The following is a 22166-nucleotide window of genomic DNA, read 5'->3' on the forward strand; positions in this document are numbered from 1 at the left end:
AACAAAATGACACTGAAAATAATTACAAAGAAACACAATTCATTGCAATCAAAAGAAAACATTAATAAATTCAAAGACTCATATATATCCTCTTTATTCTTTCAATGTCAAAATGTGAGTTCACAGACTCAACACCCCTGTACAATAAAACTGTGCATAAAAGAAAACTATGCTCCTCCCCCCCCATTTTCCTCTTGAGAATTTTTACAATAAATAGTACCTGGTACCTTTCGGTTTTTGGTAACTGAATCTTTATAACCGAAGGTTTTGTAAAATTTAAGTGAATTATAAAGAATCCCAACCTGTCTGTCTTATAAATTCCAGAACTATAATCACCAAAGGGAAGCTTTATAATAACAAGGACTTTAACAAGTGATATCCGAAGCAAAAATATTCAAATGTAGATATTTCTCTGACTGCCAATTAACAATCCATCTTAACATGTGGACCCGCATCTCCAATATACCTTAGAGCAACTTAAGCCCCTTGATTCATGAGAATATTTTCATCTTGGAAGAAATTGGATTCAAACCCATGGGTATGACCGACATGCAATTGAAGTTTCACATCCTCGCATTTTATGAGGAGACATCTCTTTGGGGTCATCTCATGAGATTTGCCTTTTTCGAGACTTCATTCCCTTAAGGCGTTTAAATCAAATAATCTGTGTGCTTTATTTTTTCTCTGAGGAAACTTTATACTCTATTCGAAGATCTCAATATGTGCACTTTTCTCCAACATTTCTTTCCTTTCCATGAGGTGACATTACTATTGCAAAATTTCTACTTTGACACAGTAGAGGAGCATTCCAAAATCATTTACGAATGGCGTTAATGCTTCCCATTTCATGGAAGATATTCCGACCTTTGGAGTGGCCCAACGAACCATGTCGAGTTGGATGATGGTACGAAAAACCATTGTGATTACCGACGACATATGAGCACCCAACGCTTAGATCTTCTTCCAGGATTGTAGGTCACAAAGTAAACTATTTTCGGTGGAACCAAACATGCACCAATGATATCTTTAGCCAGCAAGATCTCAATCTTGCGATTCATCCGAGTTCTAGCTTGTTCATACCGTGATGCATCATCCTCCCATGCATGGCTTTGTAGCACGTTTTTATGATCTTTCTCCGTGCAGATTTGGATCGGTGACTTTAATTGAATGAATCTTTGACTCAGCTGTAATGCCCGATGGCGAGATTGCCACTAAGCCGTGGTGTTTGAGGAGTCCAGGAATCATACATATTGCCGATAATACACAATGTCGGGGAGTTGGTGAAATATAGAACTTTAGAACCGCATGGGAGTTTAGAAAAAGCTCGACTTCCCCGACTCCACAAAGAGCTTCGAACTTGATGTAGAAAATCTGGCACTAGGCTAGTACTCAACCAGTCCATATTGCTGATTGTTATTATAATCACTCGCTGGTCTTTTGTGGGCCCGATACTACTAGGTCGGGGCTTTGGAATTAAATTGGAACTATGTCGGGTATCCTCCATGATTCATGAACCATTAATATTACCCGACAATATACGGAAGTCTAAATTAAACAAAGTTAATGTTCTTTGTTGACCACATATTTGGATTTTCATTGACTAAATAGCTGAATGGTCTTGAGCTTGGCACTTAAGCAATTCCTGGTAATAACGATAGTCAATATGATTTTCAGAGTACGATATGTGCAAGAATTGATCAGATTATAGGACAAACAAAGGATCTAAAATTTGAAATTGGGCAGTTGCAAAATTCGGGTAACAGAAATACTATTTGGTTATGTACATACTTTTTTCTAAAAAGCTTAATAAATTTTGTATTGTACTGACTAATGAAATTTTATGCCATATTTTTAAAACTAGGAACCAGGAGGTCTTTGAGGGGAAAAGAAGGCATCTTACTAATTCGAATAGCGAACTCGCACTATTATCTATTCTGATGCAAGTTTCCATGATTCTTCAGATTCCATGAGACAGGTTCATCATCTTGCTACAAGGAGGGCTCACCCTTGTGTACAAGAAAGAGATTAAGCAGGCCTATTTTTGACCTCACAATAGAAGCAAACAAAATGAAAAAGAGTTGCAGACCCTGAACAAGTAAATGGAAGAGCTCGATATTGATAAACCTGAGAGAGGTGAGAAGTTGAATGCTGTTAATAATCCAAACTATGAATTGGTGGTCAAAGATTAGGATCTAAATGACATGGCTGACCCAATTATTGATACCATTGAATTAAGATGTGTATGAGAATAGCAGCAATCAAAAGCGCCGCTAGGATTAATCTCTAATCTTGTTATTCTCATGGAATAAATTGTGGTATATCATTTTTTTTATTTTTGCTGGTAATTTTGGTTTGTAACTTCTTGGGTTTAAGCCTCTTGCAGACTCTTGCAACGGGACTTTGTGATTCCTTCACCATATATTGTAATTTGTACCTGTTTTCTTCTTACTAATAGATCTCTCATTTAAAAATATATATTATTATAATTGATTTAACAAGTATTTTTAAACACTTAATTATAATATATTAAAAAGTATTTTTAAATACTTGGAGGAAATTTTTAATTCAAGGGCCTGTTTTGGAGAGGTTTTAAAAGGTGGCAGTTGGCTTCATTTGGCATCTTGATTTCACTTGGCATTATTACTTACCAAATTTGAGCTTTGGTTCAATCTACACGACTACAGACAAAAAACCTTGGCTATTCAGGATCTTGGAAGGTAAAAATCCACTTCAATTTCTATTATCCGAATCAGGGGCGAAAACCCTTGTTTCTATCTAAGGTATCACCACACAAAGGTTGCATTGAAGCTAAATTGAGTGATTTCATTCAAGTTTCAGATTTGCTGATTTTCTGAGATATTCCAGATTGGGCAATTTTCATTTGCAATTAAATATCAGGAAGCCATATTGCTGATTTCAGAGTTTATTCCTATTTCATCACTGATTTGGTGAGCCGTATTAACATCATCCACAGCATTCAGCATACTTTGCAAGGGATGATTGCACCTATTACAGGGAAGTTTATTGAGTTGTTTGCACTTGCAGCATATAATTATACAAGGAAGGGCAATTAACATTATTGAGCGAATTCAGCTGTAAGGGGAGATTCAGGGAGCTGTCATCTGCTACACCAAGATTGAACCCTATATGTTTTTAATTGCCTGCTGCCGCCATATATCATCACTCACAGCCGTACAGAAGTAGTTTGAGGGCCTGATAGTACTCTACTTGATATTATTACAGCTGCATCACACATTGAAATTGGATTGTTGTAAGTTGCTCATGAGTAAAAAGACTGCAGGGAATATTGAATGTTGATCACAGCAGATAACTGAATTCAGGCTGTCACTCTATTTGCATATCTTATTTCAGTTCATGCACATTCAGAAAATTTGTGGGACATTACATTAGATGCCGATCACAGACTGTCACTAGCCACCACATATCACTGTGATATACCTTCTGGCACAGTGCACAGCATGCGAATTGTTCTTTGACTGTCATAGTTGCTGATTCCCTATGAGTGCAGATTACATAAATATGTTGTGAAATCCAGGGTTTGCAAATCTACTCTTAGTTTGATGTAATACAATTTAGATCTAATTATAAAGGTTGCCTGAGAAGTTGTTGAGGATTTGGAGCTACTTGTTTCCATTTTCCAGTTGCTGTTCCATTTTAGTTTGTCTCAAAAAAATATCAGAAAAGTACAAAAAAATCCTACATAAACTTCTAGATTGGGACATTACATTGTTGGTGGTAAAGGGCAATACTCTCACCTCAAATTACCCAGCATGATGGTTTTCCCTGCCCAATTCACCATTGACCACTTTCTGTGTTACTGCAGCTAATGTCCTAATTGCCATCATCTTAACAGGTGTAGTCATTGGTTTAGTCCTTCAAGTTGCACCCTCGCCTTCCATTTAGGGTTAATATCTTCTACATGCATCAAAGGTAACCATTGTTCCATCTGCCACTGTGTAAGTTAACTTGAGACCTTGACTAAAACTCCACAACAACATTCAAACCAGTCAATTGTAGTGCAAAAGGCAATTACACAAGCCAAACTACTACATAAAATGCACTGTTTTCTAAGGCAAAAATCAAGACTTGTAATGTATATAGGATAAGCAGGCTAAGCATCCTAGCTAATTTGTGTTGAATTGGTTAGTGCTCTGAACCAAGTCTAGCAGCATTAGGACTCATACAAAAACAATTAACATTCAAATCACTCAATTGTAGTTCAAAAGACAATCGCATAGGTCAAACTATACACAACATGCACCTTTTTAATACAAAACTTGAGACTGTATTTACTCATTTAAGTTAAGCAAGCTTAACACCGTAGTTAATTCGTGTTGGATTAGTTAATGCCATCAACCGAATCTAGCAGTATATGTTCTCAGCTACCAAGTACAAAACAAAACTTGACTTTGTCAAAGAAAATTAAAGAAAATGTAAAAGCAACTAGAAATACATAATGTATTGAAAGATGGCCATGAGACAGAAAGAAAACATTTACATTTAAAAACTTAAGGAACAAATAAGAAATGCAGCTGGCGTGACTTTCTATACAGAAAACTCATTCAAATTTCAAACACTCAGTAGAAAACATACCATTATTTTACTAGTACTGTCATGCCTTAAAAAAATTCTTCATGCATTGCGTTTCTTAAAATAATTAACCCAGGAATCAGGACTAACCATTTGTGCTAGGAAATATAACGGGATAGCATGGGCCCTGAAGTTGAAGAGAACTGTTCCTTTCCTCCGAACTCAGAAACTCATAGTAGTCATAATTTCTGTCATTCCACTCATCCATTGTGAGCTTTATATTCCCTTCTGGATAGTCACAGACCCAATTGACATCCTCATCTGAAGGAATTGGGCATTCCTTTAGACAGACACTCCGTGCATCAGCGAGCTTGATAGGACTCTTTCGAAGCCCACTTTGATACACCTGGTTTGGACTTTGCCAATATCTAACCTCGAATTCTCGGACATCGGGCTTAGAGTTCTTGTTCCCACAGACGTTCCCCTTGTAATCTGTTCCATATACAAGCCTGCATCAAAGTTAAGTGTCAAACACTTGTCCTGTGTGGTTGCCGCTGAAAACAATGCATGAAAAAAACACAGAATTCCCATGTAAGATATCAAATGCACTTCGTAACAAGACTTGAAGGAAATGTAATTTATAAGTGGGAGCTTCCAAATTTCCTCTATAACTGGATTGGGATTTCTAGCAATCTTTCTCAACCAAAACATTACAAGCAGAGATGGCCCACACTACAATCTCTAAAAGAATGTCATTGAGTAAACTGTTTGAGCCAACAAGAATATTTGTTCATAATCAAACAAATATTTGGATCTGGGGCAGGCTAGATGCTACTAAAATATGTCAGCATTGCATGATTATTGCACAAGCAATATGTTAAAGTGCATGTACAATAGTATAAACAAAAGAGCCATCCACATATAGTCACCATGAGCCCCAAGTACTCTTAGTGTGAGCAAAAAGCTTACAACTGAGAGTCAGAATCACGAGCGGAATTCAGCAAGGTGTTAATGAAGGCAGAGTGGAAGAGTACAGCTCATGCAGACAAAAACCTGGCAAAAACTCTAGGAAATCTTAGACAATAAAACACTAAAGCCTATTTAAAATCTCACAAGAAAAGTCCATATTTCTTATCACAATGTAAATCTACTCAATGGACATCAAAATAAAGATTAAACACAAAAAGTTATGTGTTAAATTGCAAGCACCGTTATAAAATAAATTACCTAATACATTTTATTATGTGTTCTGGTAAGTATAGTTAAACAAGTTGGTCACAAGAACAAATCTAAACAACAAGAGTAAAGGCAGACATGGCACTTGGCATTAAAAGTAGCAACAATTCAACAACTCGTCAGTGTTAAATCTACTCCATTTTCAACCAGAGCAGTGATAAATTCAAGATCAACTGGGCATCACGACTACACACAGAATGTTTAAATAAAGGGAAGCGAATACAAGAAGGTGACATGCTTGAGATATTGGGTTTGGGGATAAAAACTCTTGTTTCGTGAAAGAGCTGATTATTGACTCAAATCCAATGTTTTTTGAGTTCCTGGCATAGGCAATCCATGGTATCTGAACTTTCTCTTTTGCAGGAACTAATATTGACAGGAAGTTCTAATTAATCTCAACAGCTTTTTGATATCGCCGCTGCAAAGGTGGATGAATTCCATTCCTGTAGACTGATTGATCACACTTGAACTCAAGAGAACAAATCAACTGCCTAGGTCCCATTTTATATGGAACCAAAAAGTGAAGCACGGACCTGACGATTTACTACCCAAAGAATGAAAATCTATAATGGTAAAATTTTAAGGCTTCCACAGGTTACCATTAGTGATAAAGATTCCAGGAATATCTTTGCTTTTGGTTTTAAACAACAATGTTTTTTGGATGGTGACTTCACAGTACATAGGCAGTTAAGAGTGGGAATGGGAGTGCTCTGCTTCCGGACAATGAGTGACTTTCAAAAATGATCAATCAACGTTGAAATGTCCTAAAAACCCGGGAAGCATCTTATATTTCCCAGGTTTCTAGGACAATTGTAAAGTTTTACATTTCCTCAGCCTTAGCAATATACGTTCGGTGGTACCAATTTGTTGTTGCTTTAAATAAAAAAAAAGGCGCAAAATGTATCGATTTGTGAGTTCAAAACCCATCATCCACTACAAGTAGGAAATGGAGTTCATTTGCTTCCCCAGATAGATGATCTTGAGGTTTCTCTGACATTTGATCAAGTGGGGTTATAGAATCTGAAACGTTTTTACCTTCACAGAACAGCAAGCACCCATTTTACACATGCGGTGTTCCATTCATCAAACTCAATCCAAATGCATAGACCATATGACTTTGATTAGAAAACACGCTAGTCATCACACAAGAGTCCTTCAAAACTCATTGTGATGGGTATGCACTGCAACAGCCTGAGCAGAGGAAGGAGAAAGGAGAAAGCATGGACAATGCTTACCTGTGGGGATCCCCTCTGTTGAATGCAAAGCTAGAGTTAACCACCATTCCAACCAAAAATGCAATGAACACAACCAAAAAGGCTATATCCCTGCATTTCCTTCTCTCCCTGATTCGCCGGTTCCTTGGATGCTCTTGCTGTCTAGCATTGGCGTTAATAGTAGTTTCAGAGTATCCTATTCCCATACCAATACCCATACCCATTTCTTCTCCTTCTTTGTCCATACCCATTACCTTCTGTTTCTTTCCTTCAGCTTGTTCAGTGTGAGCTCAGAAGTCCAACAACTTCAGATATGTAACCCACAAAACAAAAGTGAAAAAGGTTGTTTTTACAGCCATAAAAGCAGTAAGAAGAAAAATGCATTGTCATTAGCTAACCTCAACTTTTGACTATATGGTCCATGGATAGCCATGGTGATAGTTGAAATGTACGTCTCTCTCACGTAATTAACTCGGTCGTTCACACACTTGCCCGAGGTGAAGGCTGTATCGTGCATGTCTTATGGAAAAACCAAGTATATTTTACTGTCGGAACTTAGTCTTCCTTTTATGTTTTGTTATATTGGTAAAGACGCAATATTCTCTTCCAGATGTTAGGTTTTTTTTTTTTTACTTTATTAGGAAAGAAGATTTATTCTTAATTGGTAGATTAGGCGTAAAATGAATTTTGAATTTTTATTTCAGATTTTATATAATGTTTTTAAAAATTCAAATTTATTATATGTGTTTATATTATAAAGGAGAAAAGCTATATTTTTTATGTTTTTTATATCTTATATTATTTTATAGTAATATTTTTAATATCGACATATATAAAATTGTTAGTTCCTTCAAGAATATTTATGCATTCATTCCATTCAAATTATTTTTTATTTTTTATGATTTAAATATCTTATATTATTTTATAGTAATATTTTTAATATTGAGGTATATAAAATTGTTAGTTGCTTCAAGAATATTTATGCATTCATTGCATTCAATTTATTTTAAAAGTGTAACCAATCATCATATAGAATTTAAAAAATTGAACAAAATTTAATAATTATATTTAATTTTTTATTTTAAATTAATGTAAAAATATCATTTATTTCTCTTTATCTTTCTATTTTTGAAAAATGATATGTCTTAATTCATTGAGTCAAATGTCAATTGTATTAATGGCTTGAATGGCATGATCACTATTGTATGTGTCACATATTTTGACTTTATTGTGTATTTTTTATTGGTTGATTTGAGAAATAGTTATCTCAAAAATAATTTGTTGTTCAATTTTTATTAAAATAACTGTAATACTTTAAATTTTAAGATTTTGTTTGAATGACATAGTGGCAAAACGATTCAATTTGAAAGTTATTTCTACCTACAATTTAACAATTTGCAATTAATGTCATTAGAGATCCACAATCCATTAGTCTATATGTATAATGTTTTTGGATTTGATTGTGTGAGTTTTTTTGCATCAACATTTCAAATCACACTTTGTGATCAATTATCTTGTTGATTTCAATTCATCCACCATCTGTGTATGAATTTTCCAATTATATATATGTATGTATGTATGTACGTGTAATGCTTTTAGATTTGATTGTTTGAGTTTTTTTGCATCAACATTTCGGATCACACTTTGTGATCAATTATCTTGTTGATTTCAATTCATCCACCATCTATGTATGAATTTTCCAATTATATGTATGTATGTATTCATGCATGTATGTGTATGTGTATGTAGACACATGTGCATTCCAACAACCAAAGCAATGAAAGGAAGAAGTATACATAATGTTTATTTGTGAGAATCCAAATTTTGAATACAAAGATGGCATTAACCACCATTCCAATCAAAAACACTAGATCCATGCATTTCCTTCTCTCTTAGATCATTTGTTACTTGGATGTTCTCGTTGTCAAGCATCAATGTTATTAGCACTTCTAAATTATCGCATTCCCATACTTATATCATTTCTTCTCCTTTATCCATACTCGTCAATTTATGTTATTTTTTAACTTTTAAGTGTAGACTATAATTCCAATAACTTCAAGTATATAACCCAAAAAAAAGGAAAAATATGGTTTTTACATCCACAAAAGTAATAAAAAGAGTTGTGTTATTGATCGTATGGTCCATTGAGAGACATGGAAACAAATGTTTAATATACATCTTGATCACATTATTAAGATGGTGAAGGTCATATCATGCATGTAATGTGAAAAAACTAATTAGTTGCTAGAATTGAGTCCTATTTTTTGTTTTGTTACATCAAATAAAATGAAATATTCTCTTCAATAAATTAGGTTTTATTCTTACTTTATAAGAAAAGAGGATTTATTAGTTGGTGGATTCTAGAGGTGTGATGATTTTACATTTTCTATTTTAGAACCAATACTATTTATTAAAAATCTAATAAATATTTTATGTATATAAATTATTATAAAAGAGGAAGGTGTTTTTCTAATGTTTTTCTTATATTTTAGTATTGTATGTTATTAAATTGGGTCACATAAAGTTTTTTATATTGATCATATAAAAATAAACAATTATCTTTATAATATCCTTAAAATCATGGAAACGTGTCATATTTTTCAAGCTTATTTGTAAAATTTGTACGCTTCATTGACCTTAGCATAGGTTTCAATGATTATTGTTGGTGGATCTCATGTGATGCATCTTCTTAATAGAAAAAAATGGCCTTGGCCTTCATCAATAATTTGTGTTGTTCATTTTAATGAACAGATGTGTTGCGTGACCCAACTATTACAATTTGTTGAATTGTTTTTAAAAAATGTAAAATATATTAATTTATGATTTAAAAACCCATCATCCATAGCAAGTAGGAAATCGAATTGATCTACTTCCTTATATAAATGATCTTGATGTTTTATGTTATTTGATCATGTAGGTTTTTAGAAACTAAATCAATTTTACTTCCAAACCACAACAAACACCTATTTACACATGTAGCATTTCATTCATGTAACTCAATGGCAACAAGTGTTAATGATGATGCAAATTGCATTATACAGCCTTCCATGATATTATTTTATGCTACAAATGATTTATTGTACTATACAAGGAAGTTCAAAATCTAGCAAAGACAATAAAGAAGATGTTGCAATGTCACACACTACATTAAGGGCCTTGTGGTATTAGATGTGAGCATTAAACAATCAATGGAGAGATCTAGTGGGTCAAGTGAAACATAGTACAATCTTTGAACATTTCATTTTGAATATATTTTTTTACCCATATATAGATTATATGGTCATTGAATAGCCTTAAACACACCTTGACATCCTTAAATGAGCTATAATAAGGATAATTATAAAGGGGAAGGTAAATTTGTGTGAAGAGAATAAATAAGAGCATTTATGAAAGGTTATAATGAAAACACAAGATGAAAATCCATCAAGAGACTATATAAGGAAGGGAAAAGTGGAAATCAAGAGCATGGAATATATATGAGTGATAGATAAGGAAATGGATGAGTAAGAGGAAGATATATGAAGGATGTATGTAGGAAAGAGAGGAGGGGATATATGAGAGTGGGAGATATGTATATAAAATATATATGATAATGTGTGACAGAGAGATGTGTATGATGTATATGTGAGTTTTATTTGTACTATTATATAAGTTATTACATATATTTTGCTTCTCTCCCTTATCCATCACATTAGGATAAAATACAACATAGATCAAAACCCTAGTTTTTGCCTCTTATCTAGTCAACGTTCAACAACCCAAATGCATAAACCATGTGAGTTTGATTAGAAAACAACCTAGTCATCACATGGGATTCCTTTAAAACTCATTGAAATGGATATGCATTCCAACAACTCAGTCAAATAAAGAAGGGGGGAAGCATGGATAATGCATACTATGATGAACCCCTCTATTAACTGCAAAGCTAGAGTTAACCATTATTCAAACCAAAAATGCAACAAACACCACCAAAAACACTTTATCTATGTATTGCCCTCTCCCTATTTTTTAAATTCCTTAGAGACTCTTGTTGTTGAGCATTGATGTTATTAGTACTTCTAAAATATCCCATTCCTATTCCCATACTCATCCATTTATTTTCCTTGTTTGTCCATACTCATTGCTTTACATTCCTTTTTCAACTTGTGTAGTGCACTCTTAAAACTCCAACGACTTAAAAAATATAATTTAGCAAAAAAAAGGGATAAAGGCCCTACATTTTTTATAACCATAAAAGCAATAAGAAGAGGAGTTTATTTGCATTGGCTAACATCAACTTTTTGACTATATAGTATGAAAAGACAATGGAGACAAATATTTAATATGTGGCTTTTTATATTATTAACTTAGTTGTTCCTACCCTTCCTAAGGTGAAGGTTGTATTATTTATGTCTCGTGGGAGAATTAAGCTTCCTATTATGTTTTGATATATTTAGCAACATGCAATATTCTCTTCGACGAGTTAGGATTTTCCTTAACCCATCAGGGAGAAGGATTGATTAGTTTGAAAGTTTTAATTAATGAATTCAATTTTTTTTATTTTTTAATTAATACTAATATAAAAAAATTAAAATATTTATATATCTATATTATTGTGAAAGATAAAAGTGTAGATTTTTTTTTGTTGGTAAATTAATAGCTGCTAGGGGAAACACCCATAGTATTGATATCAAAGAAAATTACATCTTGTTACATTTCCAATCTGAGGAGGCCCAATGGTCTCTAGAATATTGGTATTTACCCACCCACCTGGTAGAAAACATAGAAGCAAAACCCAACATATCTATAGGAACAAAATATGCCATCCCCAACGAAATGATGACAATAAAAAGTATCCCAAACTAACTATCCCCACTGATAAGTAGATACACCATGGTATTCAGTAAAGTTTGACATATATATACTATATAAACAAAAAGGAGAAAACCAAAGACCCTTATATCATCTTTTTCTTCTTCCTCATCTCATCTCTAGCTTTAACTAGGCAATCTAAACAACAAACTTCACCGACCATCAACTCTGCAATTCTAAGTGGGTCCTCCTCCTCACCTTTAACTTCCATTTCCTCCTTGATGGTAAGTTTAAACTCAATCTCCTCCTTACCTTCACTGTCAAGGCCCTCACTCTTTAGATAATCTTGTACTCAACTTTCTCCTTCATTGAGAATTACTCGCATTAGTTTTTTGAGGAAAACAATGTTTCTAGTAATAGCAAGCTTACATAAAAGCGTAAATTTTTATATACTACATTTTACATCACATTATATTAATGATTTTATATTATATTGTTTGAATTTCAATCTACAAAAAAAAGTATTCATTTTGATTAAATGAAAATAATTAACCATTTGTGAAACACCCTAAACCTCAAAAAATCTCATATTTCCTAGGTTTTTGAGATATATGTAAATTTATACATTTCATTTGTGCTAACAATATTTACTTTAGAGTTTGGTTAGCAGGAGTTGTCTCCCGCCTCAGCTTGTGTCGGGAGAGGTAGACGTGCTATGAAGAAGGTCGAAAGGGTGGGAAGGTGGAGACCCCCTCAGGATGAGTTTATCAAGATTAACACTTATGGCTACTCTAGGGGTAACCCAGGCCCTGCTGGGGTTGGTGGTGTTGGTAGGAATTGTATGGGGGAGGTGGTTTTCTTCTTTTCGGTGCATAAAGGGAGGCAGCCTAATAATCTTATGGAGGGATTTGTTATTCTCTATGCCCTGGAGTGTGCTTGGGAGTTGGGTCGAAGGAAGGTTATCTGCGAATCGGATTCATAAATTATTGTTAACTTGTTGACAGAGTAGAAGGTGAGTGGGATTCATTGGCTGCTGGCAGGGATTGTTCATCAGATTCTTCAAATTAGTTCTTTAATGGAGCAGGTGTCTTTCATCCATATTCCTCGTGAATGGAATAGAGTAGCTGATTGTTTGGCTAAGTGGGCCTCTGAACATGATAGTGATTGGAAAGTTGAAGGTTGGGAAAATCTCTCCTTGGATAACTGTCAGGTCTTGCAGAAGATTTTTGCTAAGGACGTGGGTAGTTATGAAGCTGGCTGATCTTGGGTTGGGTTTGTGGTTCATTTTTGAGGCCTTGGGGCTCTGGTTCTCTTTGTAATTCTTGTGTCTGATTTTCAATAAAGTTTTTACCCCTTTATTTAAAAAAAATATTTACATTAGAGATACCAATGTTGTTGTTATTGGATGAAAAGGAAAAAAGAAAATTAAAATGTGTTGATTTGTAAGTTCAAAACCTCTCATCCACTATAAATAGGAAATTTAATGTTTGATCCCTTGCATAGACGACCTCAACAATTCTATTCCACTTAATCAAAATGAAGCTTTAGATTTTGAATCATTTTTAACTATGCACCACACAAAGAACCTGTCTAAATATGTATCTACATGTTCCATTCATTAAATTGGAAAATAGACTAGTCATTAGAAAATAGTCATTCAAAACTTATTAAAATGTAATCCAAACTAGGGAAGAAGGGATAAACCATGGATAATGCATACATATTGGGATCCCCTCTATTGAATGTGGAGTTTGAGCTAACCACCAACCAACCAAAATGTAATAAATTCCGCCAAAAATACAATATACATACATTTCCTTCTCGCTCTAATCCATTGGATCTTTGGATGCTCTTTTGTTAATTGTGGGTGTTATTAGCACTTTTATAGTATCTCATTCACATTCCCATTCCCATGGTCATACGCATTTATATCCTTCTTTATCTATGCCCGTTAATCTTATATCTTAGTTTTTAACTTGTTTTAGTTTGTGCTCAAAATTCCAACAATTTTAGATATGTACACAAAATAAAAGGAAAGGGTGGATCTTACAACCATACAAATAATAAGAAGATGAATGCCATTGTTATTATCTAATTTAAATTTTTGACTATATGGTCCATGGAAAGGCATGAAGACGAATGGAATGTATGTCTTATTCGCATTATTAACTTAGTTGTTCATTCAACTTCTAAGGTTTTAAGGCTATATTATCTATTTATTATGGGAGAAGTAATTATGTATTCTGAAAATTAAGTTTTATCTCTTGTTTTGTTATATTTATCAAAATGCAATAATCTCTTCAACAAGTTAGTTTTCTCCCTACACTATTGGAGAAGAGGGTTCATTAGTTTTAGGTTAGGTTTGTAATGATTTATAATTTTTATTCTAAAATTATTATTATTATTTTATCGATGAAAGATTGTTTAGTATTAATTTTCAAAAAATATACGAAATTCAAAAGTTCTAAAGGTTTGAACCATTGATCAAGAACTTTGAGTCCTCCACAAAACCATAAACTTAAACTCTCTCTTACAACCCAACAAGCTCCAACTACTTATAGTAATCATAAATATTCATTTCTATAAAATGTTTTAGTCCCTAACAGCCTACTGCTATACTTGTAACCCTATACTTATAGTAATTACAAAAATACATTATATACGATTACAATTCACAACTAAAAATAACTACTATGCATCAAAATACCATTATCATACTAGTTTTAATTTTTCTTCAAGGTCTTCTTCGACTCTCCTGCCCAATAATCATCTTTATTGAACTACAAATACTTTTTTGTGGGTTTCTCTCTCACTAGACTAGTAGTCTTCTACTCTTGTTCTCTATCATGTAGATACATAATGGTGGTGAAAACTTTGCCACATGAAGCCAATCACCCCAATGAGTAATGAATCACCGGGTTCAGCCATTGTAATAAAGCATCCATGTCATAAGTCCATTCATTCCTCGCACATTCATTCATGACCCAATGCACATCATATTTTTCGCCAAACCCCAGACATTGTGTCAAGAATAAAGATGCAATGTCAATGTTTGTATGAAACATATATTTTGAATTCATAAAATCTTCCCCAAACATCATATCAACCATTTGTAAAAACATTGGGTCTTTGATTTTAAAGAATTTCTTCAGTCTTTGTTTAGAGATTTTACCCAAGAATGCCATTTTTTTCTTCTTCACTCTCAAGTAAAGTTGGTTTTCATCCTCTTGAACTTTGCAACACACCACTTACTCTCTAATTCATGTGTTTCACCAAACATTACCCAAATGAGGATTGAAGTGACCAACCCTTCTTCATAAAGCTTACTTCACATGCTTCTTGTTTCTTGAAGGGCTCATTTTCTTTAATGTGATAATTTTTCTCTACAAATAATCGTGTCCCATACGCCATCCACCTCGAAAACCATCTCAATAAAATCCTCCCATATCTCTTCCAATTCATTTGGATTAAATGCATACACCCATTTAGACAAGTTGTCCACTACCTCATTTCGTTCTCTCTTTGTGTGAGCTATTTTAAATTATATGAACAAGGATAACTTATTTCTAATGATTTTAATGAATTTATTTAACTTCGAGACCTAAGCTTCCCCTTTGATAATTGTGTTTATTAATACTTCTGAATCTCCATCTAAATGGAGCCTCGAGATCAAGAGTTTGCTCGCCATGTTTATGGTGAGCAAAGTAGCTTGCGCTTTGGCTTCCTTATTTGTCGCATCCATTAACTACTTTGACCCTAAGGCTAAAATATTGCCTATCCAATCTCGTGCAACATATTCCGCACCAAACATGCCTAGATTGCCTTTGGATGCCCCATCAAAATTAATCTTTACTCATCCTTCATGTAGCTTGTTCCACGCCACTTATTAATATTACCAGATGGATGAACCCAAGAAGGCCCATGAATAGGATAATTCTAAAATTCAATATTATATATTAAAAATATATTTATTTTTTTATAGAGGTGAACAGTGTATACTTATATATTTTCTCTTAAATTCTATATTATATTGATGATTTTAGTATCATATGCTTTCAAATTGAGAGAAAAATAAATTTATGTTGACCAAATGAAAATAATCAATCGCCTTTACAATGTAATAACCCACCAAAATTGATTCAACAAAAATTGAGTTTTTTTTTTTTTTCTTCATTATGTTTTATTCAATTGCATACTCTGGGCATCCATCCAATTAGGATTAGGCATTCATCCATCCAGGATGAGCTTCTAACCATACGGGTTAGGCAATTGTCCATACGGGACATAAAATTCCATCTATCCAATACGGGATAGGCATCTACCCATACGGGGTAGGCATCCATCCAAACGGGATAGGAGATGCTCTGGCCAGAGACTTAGACTCATCGGGACCATTCGGGTCCTGAGCCACTCACTAAGTACTACACTCTTCTAACAAGAATGAACCGAGGTCGCCGTCTTTAGGAGTAATTGGAAATAATACAAGCTTGAATTTCGCCTCGGAATTTGGCTTAAAGCCTCGGGAAGTCAAGCGAATCCATACGGGATTCCTTTCGAGTATGCATTGAATTAAATTTGATGATCTTATCTTTCAATTAGGATTCTTACCCAACCAAGCCTAGACCCCACCCACGAACGCCTGAGTACGAGGGACAACTCCGTCCCAAGACTGCCTACATACCCGCTTCGGCACGAGATCAAGGCGTAAAATATGTAGTTCTATTTTCTATTCTATGGTTTGATGTAAACTGATTTGTGGGTACGCAACCCTTTCTAGGGTCAGTGTCCCAGACAGTTTCTCTGTGGTTGCTACCCACGATGGTAGCACTTAAGTGAAGGCTCAAGACGGCCTATTGCTTGTGGCCTAAAAAAGAAAATAACTAGACCCTAATACTTATCATGAGCGTCACCCAATTGCAAATCACCAATATCCCTTCAAAAAAGAAATCAATTTCATGAGAGCTTTTAACTTGACCATCCCTAAAAGGGGTTTACTATGGTTTATCTCAACGGATGTGAAAATCATTTAAAAGTTATCTTATTAAATTATTGATCCAAGGGGGATTACCCGCCCCTTGGATTTTAACTTCCAAATGTCCCTTATTACTCCTCGACGATTTATAGGGACGATGCCACAGACGTCGTTAATGCAGCTTTATTAGGCGTTAAGTGCAGTAGTTCAACACGATGGCATTACCCGTAAGCGTGACCCAGAGGCACCGTATATACCAAACGCTGCTAGTTTTGGTTTTCCAACTTCCTTTGTTTAGTTTTCTAAACTAACATCATGCTTGAAAATATAATTATGAAATGGATGTACACAATTTAAACTTTAAATACTATTTGAAAAAGAGAAATATCGTTATTCTACAATTGGCATGATAATTGTGAACTTATGAGCAATTGCATGTAGATAATGAATGCGGAGTAAAAGCAAGGTAAAATAATGTCATTGCATACAAAATGAAAAAGTGTTTACTCTTATTGTAAGAACAATTAAATATAGAGTTACTAGCAATTAGTTTACATTTTTGGAATTAATCATAAGACTTAAAGATTTAAGTAAGCTTAAATTTATCGCCCAAGAATCAAATAGATTCTCAATGGATTGGGAGGTCCCATTCTTTTACAATAATCTACCGTACGATAATCTCTATTAATTATTAAATTTTTCCAAATATACTTCACTATTAATAATAATTATCAATAATTTATTAATAATTATTACCAATTACATTAGTAATAACTATTAATAAGTTATTAATAATTATTACTAATTAATCCAAAACTTATTAATAACTATATATAAAAAAAATGATCTAAAGTTTATCAATTATTAACAACTAAAACTTTATTACCAAGTATTAACAAATAATTTCCATAAAAAAAAAGAATTTGAAATATAAAGGTCATGGTATTGCGCGCCCAAGGCATTTAGTGGGAGGGGGGCCCCATGGTCCCCTCCACTACCCTGCGGCCACTGCCGTAGCAGTGACCGCAGGTTAGTGGAGGGTACCGTAACGGTACCACTCCCCCCCTGCAGAGTTATTAACTCCGCCTGCGGGCCGATATCCCATGCAACCAGTCACTGTACTTTCTATGTACTGCGTTGCAATGTTAATTTACTTGCATTATTTCTCATGTGATAGTTTAATCAATTCCGTGTATATATATATATATATATATATATATATATATATATATATATATATATATATATATATATATATATATATATATATATATATATATATGGTTTTTACAGGTTAATTTAAATAGATAGAGAGTAGATTTCAAACATTAAGGACAAAAATAAAATAAATTAAAATATGAAAGCAATAATAAGGGTTCATTCTCAGGAGTAAATAACCCAGAGAGATAAAACAACCCAGGGAGAATAATTCGATCCCAACAGAGTACAGATGATTGAAAGCCAGATGTGTATATAAAGATAACTTATATTTTGCTTCCTCACAGAGAGCTATTCTTAGAGATAAATAATCCAGAGAAGTAAATCGTTTCCAGCCATGAAAGGTAGATGATTATGCTGGTAAATGTAAGCTTATAATTGTATTTCGTTAATCTGATTTTAATCTAAAATTTACAGAGATAAATTTATTCCTACAGGAAGATTTAATTCATTCAAAAAGAAATAAAAAAAAACAAGATTTTATTCACAGCAAGGAATTGGAAGACAATATTTTTATTCTTCAAACTAACAGTATCCAATCTACAGCAAGAAATTGAAAGACAATATTTTAATTAACAGTGTCCAATCTACAACAAGAAATTGAAAGACAATATTTTAATTCTTCAACTAATCCACTACAAACAGATTTCAACTAGTTTCAGCAATATAATAACCCAAGATTGATCAAATTTCTTAAACAAATGAATCTAATTCCTATCAAAAATTTGAAACTAATGGATCTGATTTCTTAAACAAATTAATCTAATCTAATTTGCAGCAAGGATAAGATGCATAAAAATAAAATAAAAGAACTAAATTGAAAGAACCTGGATGCTTGAAAATGGTGTAGAATCCCCTATGAATCTCCCTTGATCCTTCAACTTGGAAGAGAAGTCCTCCCAAACAAAAATCTTAGCTAAAAATGAAAATTGACTACAAAGGAAAATTTTACTTGAAGAATTTCTTATGGAGTAGCCAACACCTCTTTTTGAAACTTGTACATCTTTTATAAGAAAAAAATTCCAAATTCCACTACCTAATTTTTTTAATATAAAATAGAGATTCTCTCCCAATTTGGCCTTCATGCAAATTGATTAGACTTAGTGGGAGGAGTTACATGCAAGGTGGTGAAGAAGCCTCTAGAAGCTTCTTATTCTTCCTACAACATGTGCCATAATTTGGGTGAGGGAATTTAAATAACCAATTAAAAAAATATATATATATATATTTTCCATGTGTGTGTGTGATTTATTATTTTTATTCCTTTATATTATTCATTCAATAGTTTATCCAAAAGAAATATAATAGAGTTTGTATTTAAATCAAAAGGTGATAAAGGAGGGTTGTGACATACAATTATTAAACACTTGGGAAACATCTCAAATTTCCCAAATTTATGAACTTTTTTACAATGTTTCTTGGAAGTACAGGGAAAAATCAACAAAATATCAAACCACTTCAAGTGGGATGATCTTCATAAACTAGAATACAATAATATGAATTTAATCTTAACATTCATAATGATTTACAAGAGCATTCATCTTTATTTTTTGTAGACATGATTAGGTAGGGATAAAACCATTTATTCTAATTAGGTTGGCCTAAGGAATTAACCAGAGGTAATAAATTAAAATATTGTTATCTCAATTTCAGTTGAGCAAAATTTTGGGATAGACCCACACAATTTTTGTCCAAATCATGACCCATAAACTCTAATCTTTCTTTTGATTCAGAGTGATTAATTCATCTCTAACATCAATTTTAACTTAGTTTAATTTTTGGTCATTTTAGTGTATTGTTAGATCTTAGACCCAACTCTACACTTGGTTTGTCTCCAACATGCAAATCGGGTTCATGAACCCGAAATGCACATTTATTACCCAAGAATTGAGCTTTAATGTTTCCAAGTTTGAGTTTTGTTTGGTCTTTTTTTCCCCTTTGAATCCATCTTTTAAGCTTTTACATTTCTTTTCTACCTCATCATTCGGATTGGAAGGCAAAGCTTATCACTTTTTCTTCACTGTCATCTATTCTCAAGCTTTTTTTTGCCTAGGTATGTTTCTCATCCATTCGTTTACGTTTTTTTGCTTTATTTTAATTTTTTGTTTAAGTTTAGCATTTTTGTTTTCACCTAAATTCGGGCACATGACCATGTTTTTTTCTTCTTTTTTGCACCCTGCATTTATCTTTATGTTTTTGGGTATGCCATGATTTGAGTTCATAGCCTCAAATCACACCACAACGTTTTTCATTGTGATGTGGTTCAGGTCTGTGAACCTGAATCATATTTATTCATTATTTTATCCTTGTTGTTATGTTGTGTGGTTAGGGTTTATAGGATCGTACCACACAACACACCATCACTATTATATCATGCGATACATGTCAATAATCCCTCATCATAGTCATTTCTCATTCGCATTGCCTTTGGTGGTGTCGTTCGAGACAATAGACCAAAACTACACTATCATTTGGTGTAGTGTAATCAAGTTCATTGACCCAAACTACACCGCAAATTGTTGCCACTGTTATATGGTGTATTCGGGCCCATAGGCCCAAACGACACCATTGTCTTTGTTGTTTGGTGCATTTTAGGCCTATAGACCCGAACTACATAGTTATAATATGCAAGTCAAATTTTACATCAAATCAAGTATGATGTAGATCAGGGCTATAGACTTGAACTACACCCCAAATCATTTCTTTTTGGTGTAATTTGGACCTATGGACCCAAATCGCATAAACCTTGTTTTAGTCCTAAGATGCAAATCGGGTCTATGGACCCAATTTACATGAATCATTTACTTTTTCAGTTTGAGGTGTAAATCGGGTCTACATACTCAATTCGCATCTAAATAGTGAATATGTCCAAGTTTGCCAATTTGCAAATCAGGTCCATACACCTAATTTACATCCAGTACTTGGAATTTTTCTAAGTATAAAATTTGTTCCAATGTTGAAGATTTATCAATATTGAAGGTGTTTTTCCACGATTCTAGAGGAAGTTTTTGAACTTTGATGTAGTTCAAGTTGTTTACAGATGTTAGAACCATCTCAAAGAAAAAAGACAACGAAATTCAATAAACAAGATCCCCATCCAATCTTTCCACCATCTACAATGGCATCAAATAATACAAATATCAGGGACACAAAAATAGGCCATATGGATATTGATGAGTTTCTGAGGCGAATTGAGGATCCTCCACATTACTATCTAATGGAACCCATCATTAATAGTAATATTCATTCAATTGCAACTTTCCCTATGTCAACTCAAAATCCAGAGTTCATGCTTTGGGTGGCAAATAATTTTGATCCTGAGAGTCAAAGTGTGAAGGATGCAAATGGTAAGAAGGTGATTATGTTGAATGAGGATTTCTTCAATTCTTTGTTCAAGTGTCATGGTATAGGGCAATATGTGGATATAGATATAGTCTATCGAGGCCTATTATGAGAAGTACTCATAGAAATGCAGGAGGAATATTGATGATAATTGGTTGAAGACTCCTAGGCCTAAAACTTCTAGATAGCCCAAGACCTTTCCTTGAAGTGACTTCAAGGAGGAAGTGATTGATTTGATTACTCTTCTCAGCAAAGTAAAAGGGGCTTCCCACTTCCAATACATACTCTGAGTGGATGCATCAATACATTCATATCATTAGTAGAAAAATAAGAAGATCTTATGGGGTAAGCAGATCAGTGACTCCTTGTGCAAGTAGCTCACTAAGGTACCTACCACTTTGAAGTTCTACATGACTTCCTACTTAGTGTATGTTGTTGCTGCTATGAGGAATTTTGCAAGTTTATCTTCAAAAGGAGATAGAAGAAAAGTCCTGATTTGGAAAAACTATTCTCACTTAGCTCTTAAATAAAGTTTAAATCATTTTAAAAAGGGTTAATGATGCCTTATTTGGTTCATATATGTGCGTGTTTGATAAGAAGATCGAGAAGAATAGGGTTTCTAGTGAAGCTTGGGAAGTTGTCAAACAATATGGATGCATGTTCTTACAATTTCCTACCTTCACCTATCTAAGGGTGGGATGTTATGATGATAAACCTTTCATGCTCCCAAGTTATCCATCAAATAATTTTTTTTTTGATGGAGTTGGCAAGGAAAATGGTGGTTGTTCATGAGAAACAATCAATTTCTCATAAAACAGGTTTTAAGTTTTCATTATCTATTG

At 33.6% G+C, this 22166-nt stretch overlaps 1 protein-coding gene across 2 annotated transcripts in view; it reads right to left on the reverse strand.

Annotated features, from left to right (window-relative positions):
• Window positions 1-7534, reverse strand: part of LOC131026902 (choline transporter protein 1) — a 95559-nt gene extending 88025 nt beyond the window's left edge. The window contains exons 1-3 of one of the 2 annotated variants that reach the window (XM_057956914.2): window positions 7400-7534; window positions 7023-7306; window positions 4702-5060 (exon numbers count right to left, since the gene is read on the reverse strand). In XM_057956914.2, the coding sequence (XP_057812897.2) occupies window positions 4702-5060; window positions 7023-7252 (589 nt within the window). In that variant the 5' untranslated portion in view covers window positions 7253-7306; window positions 7400-7534. Of the gene's footprint in view, window positions 1-4701; window positions 5061-7022 lie in introns of both variants that reach the window. The other variant, XM_057956913.2, reaches the window with a different exon arrangement.
• Between the last annotated feature and the right edge of the window lie 14632 nt (window positions 7535-22166).

This window comes from Cryptomeria japonica, chromosome 1 (genome assembly GCF_030272615.1).
Source record: "Cryptomeria japonica chromosome 1, Sugi_1.0, whole genome shotgun sequence".
Classification (NCBI taxonomy): domain Eukaryota; kingdom Viridiplantae; phylum Streptophyta; class Pinopsida; order Cupressales; family Cupressaceae; genus Cryptomeria; species Cryptomeria japonica.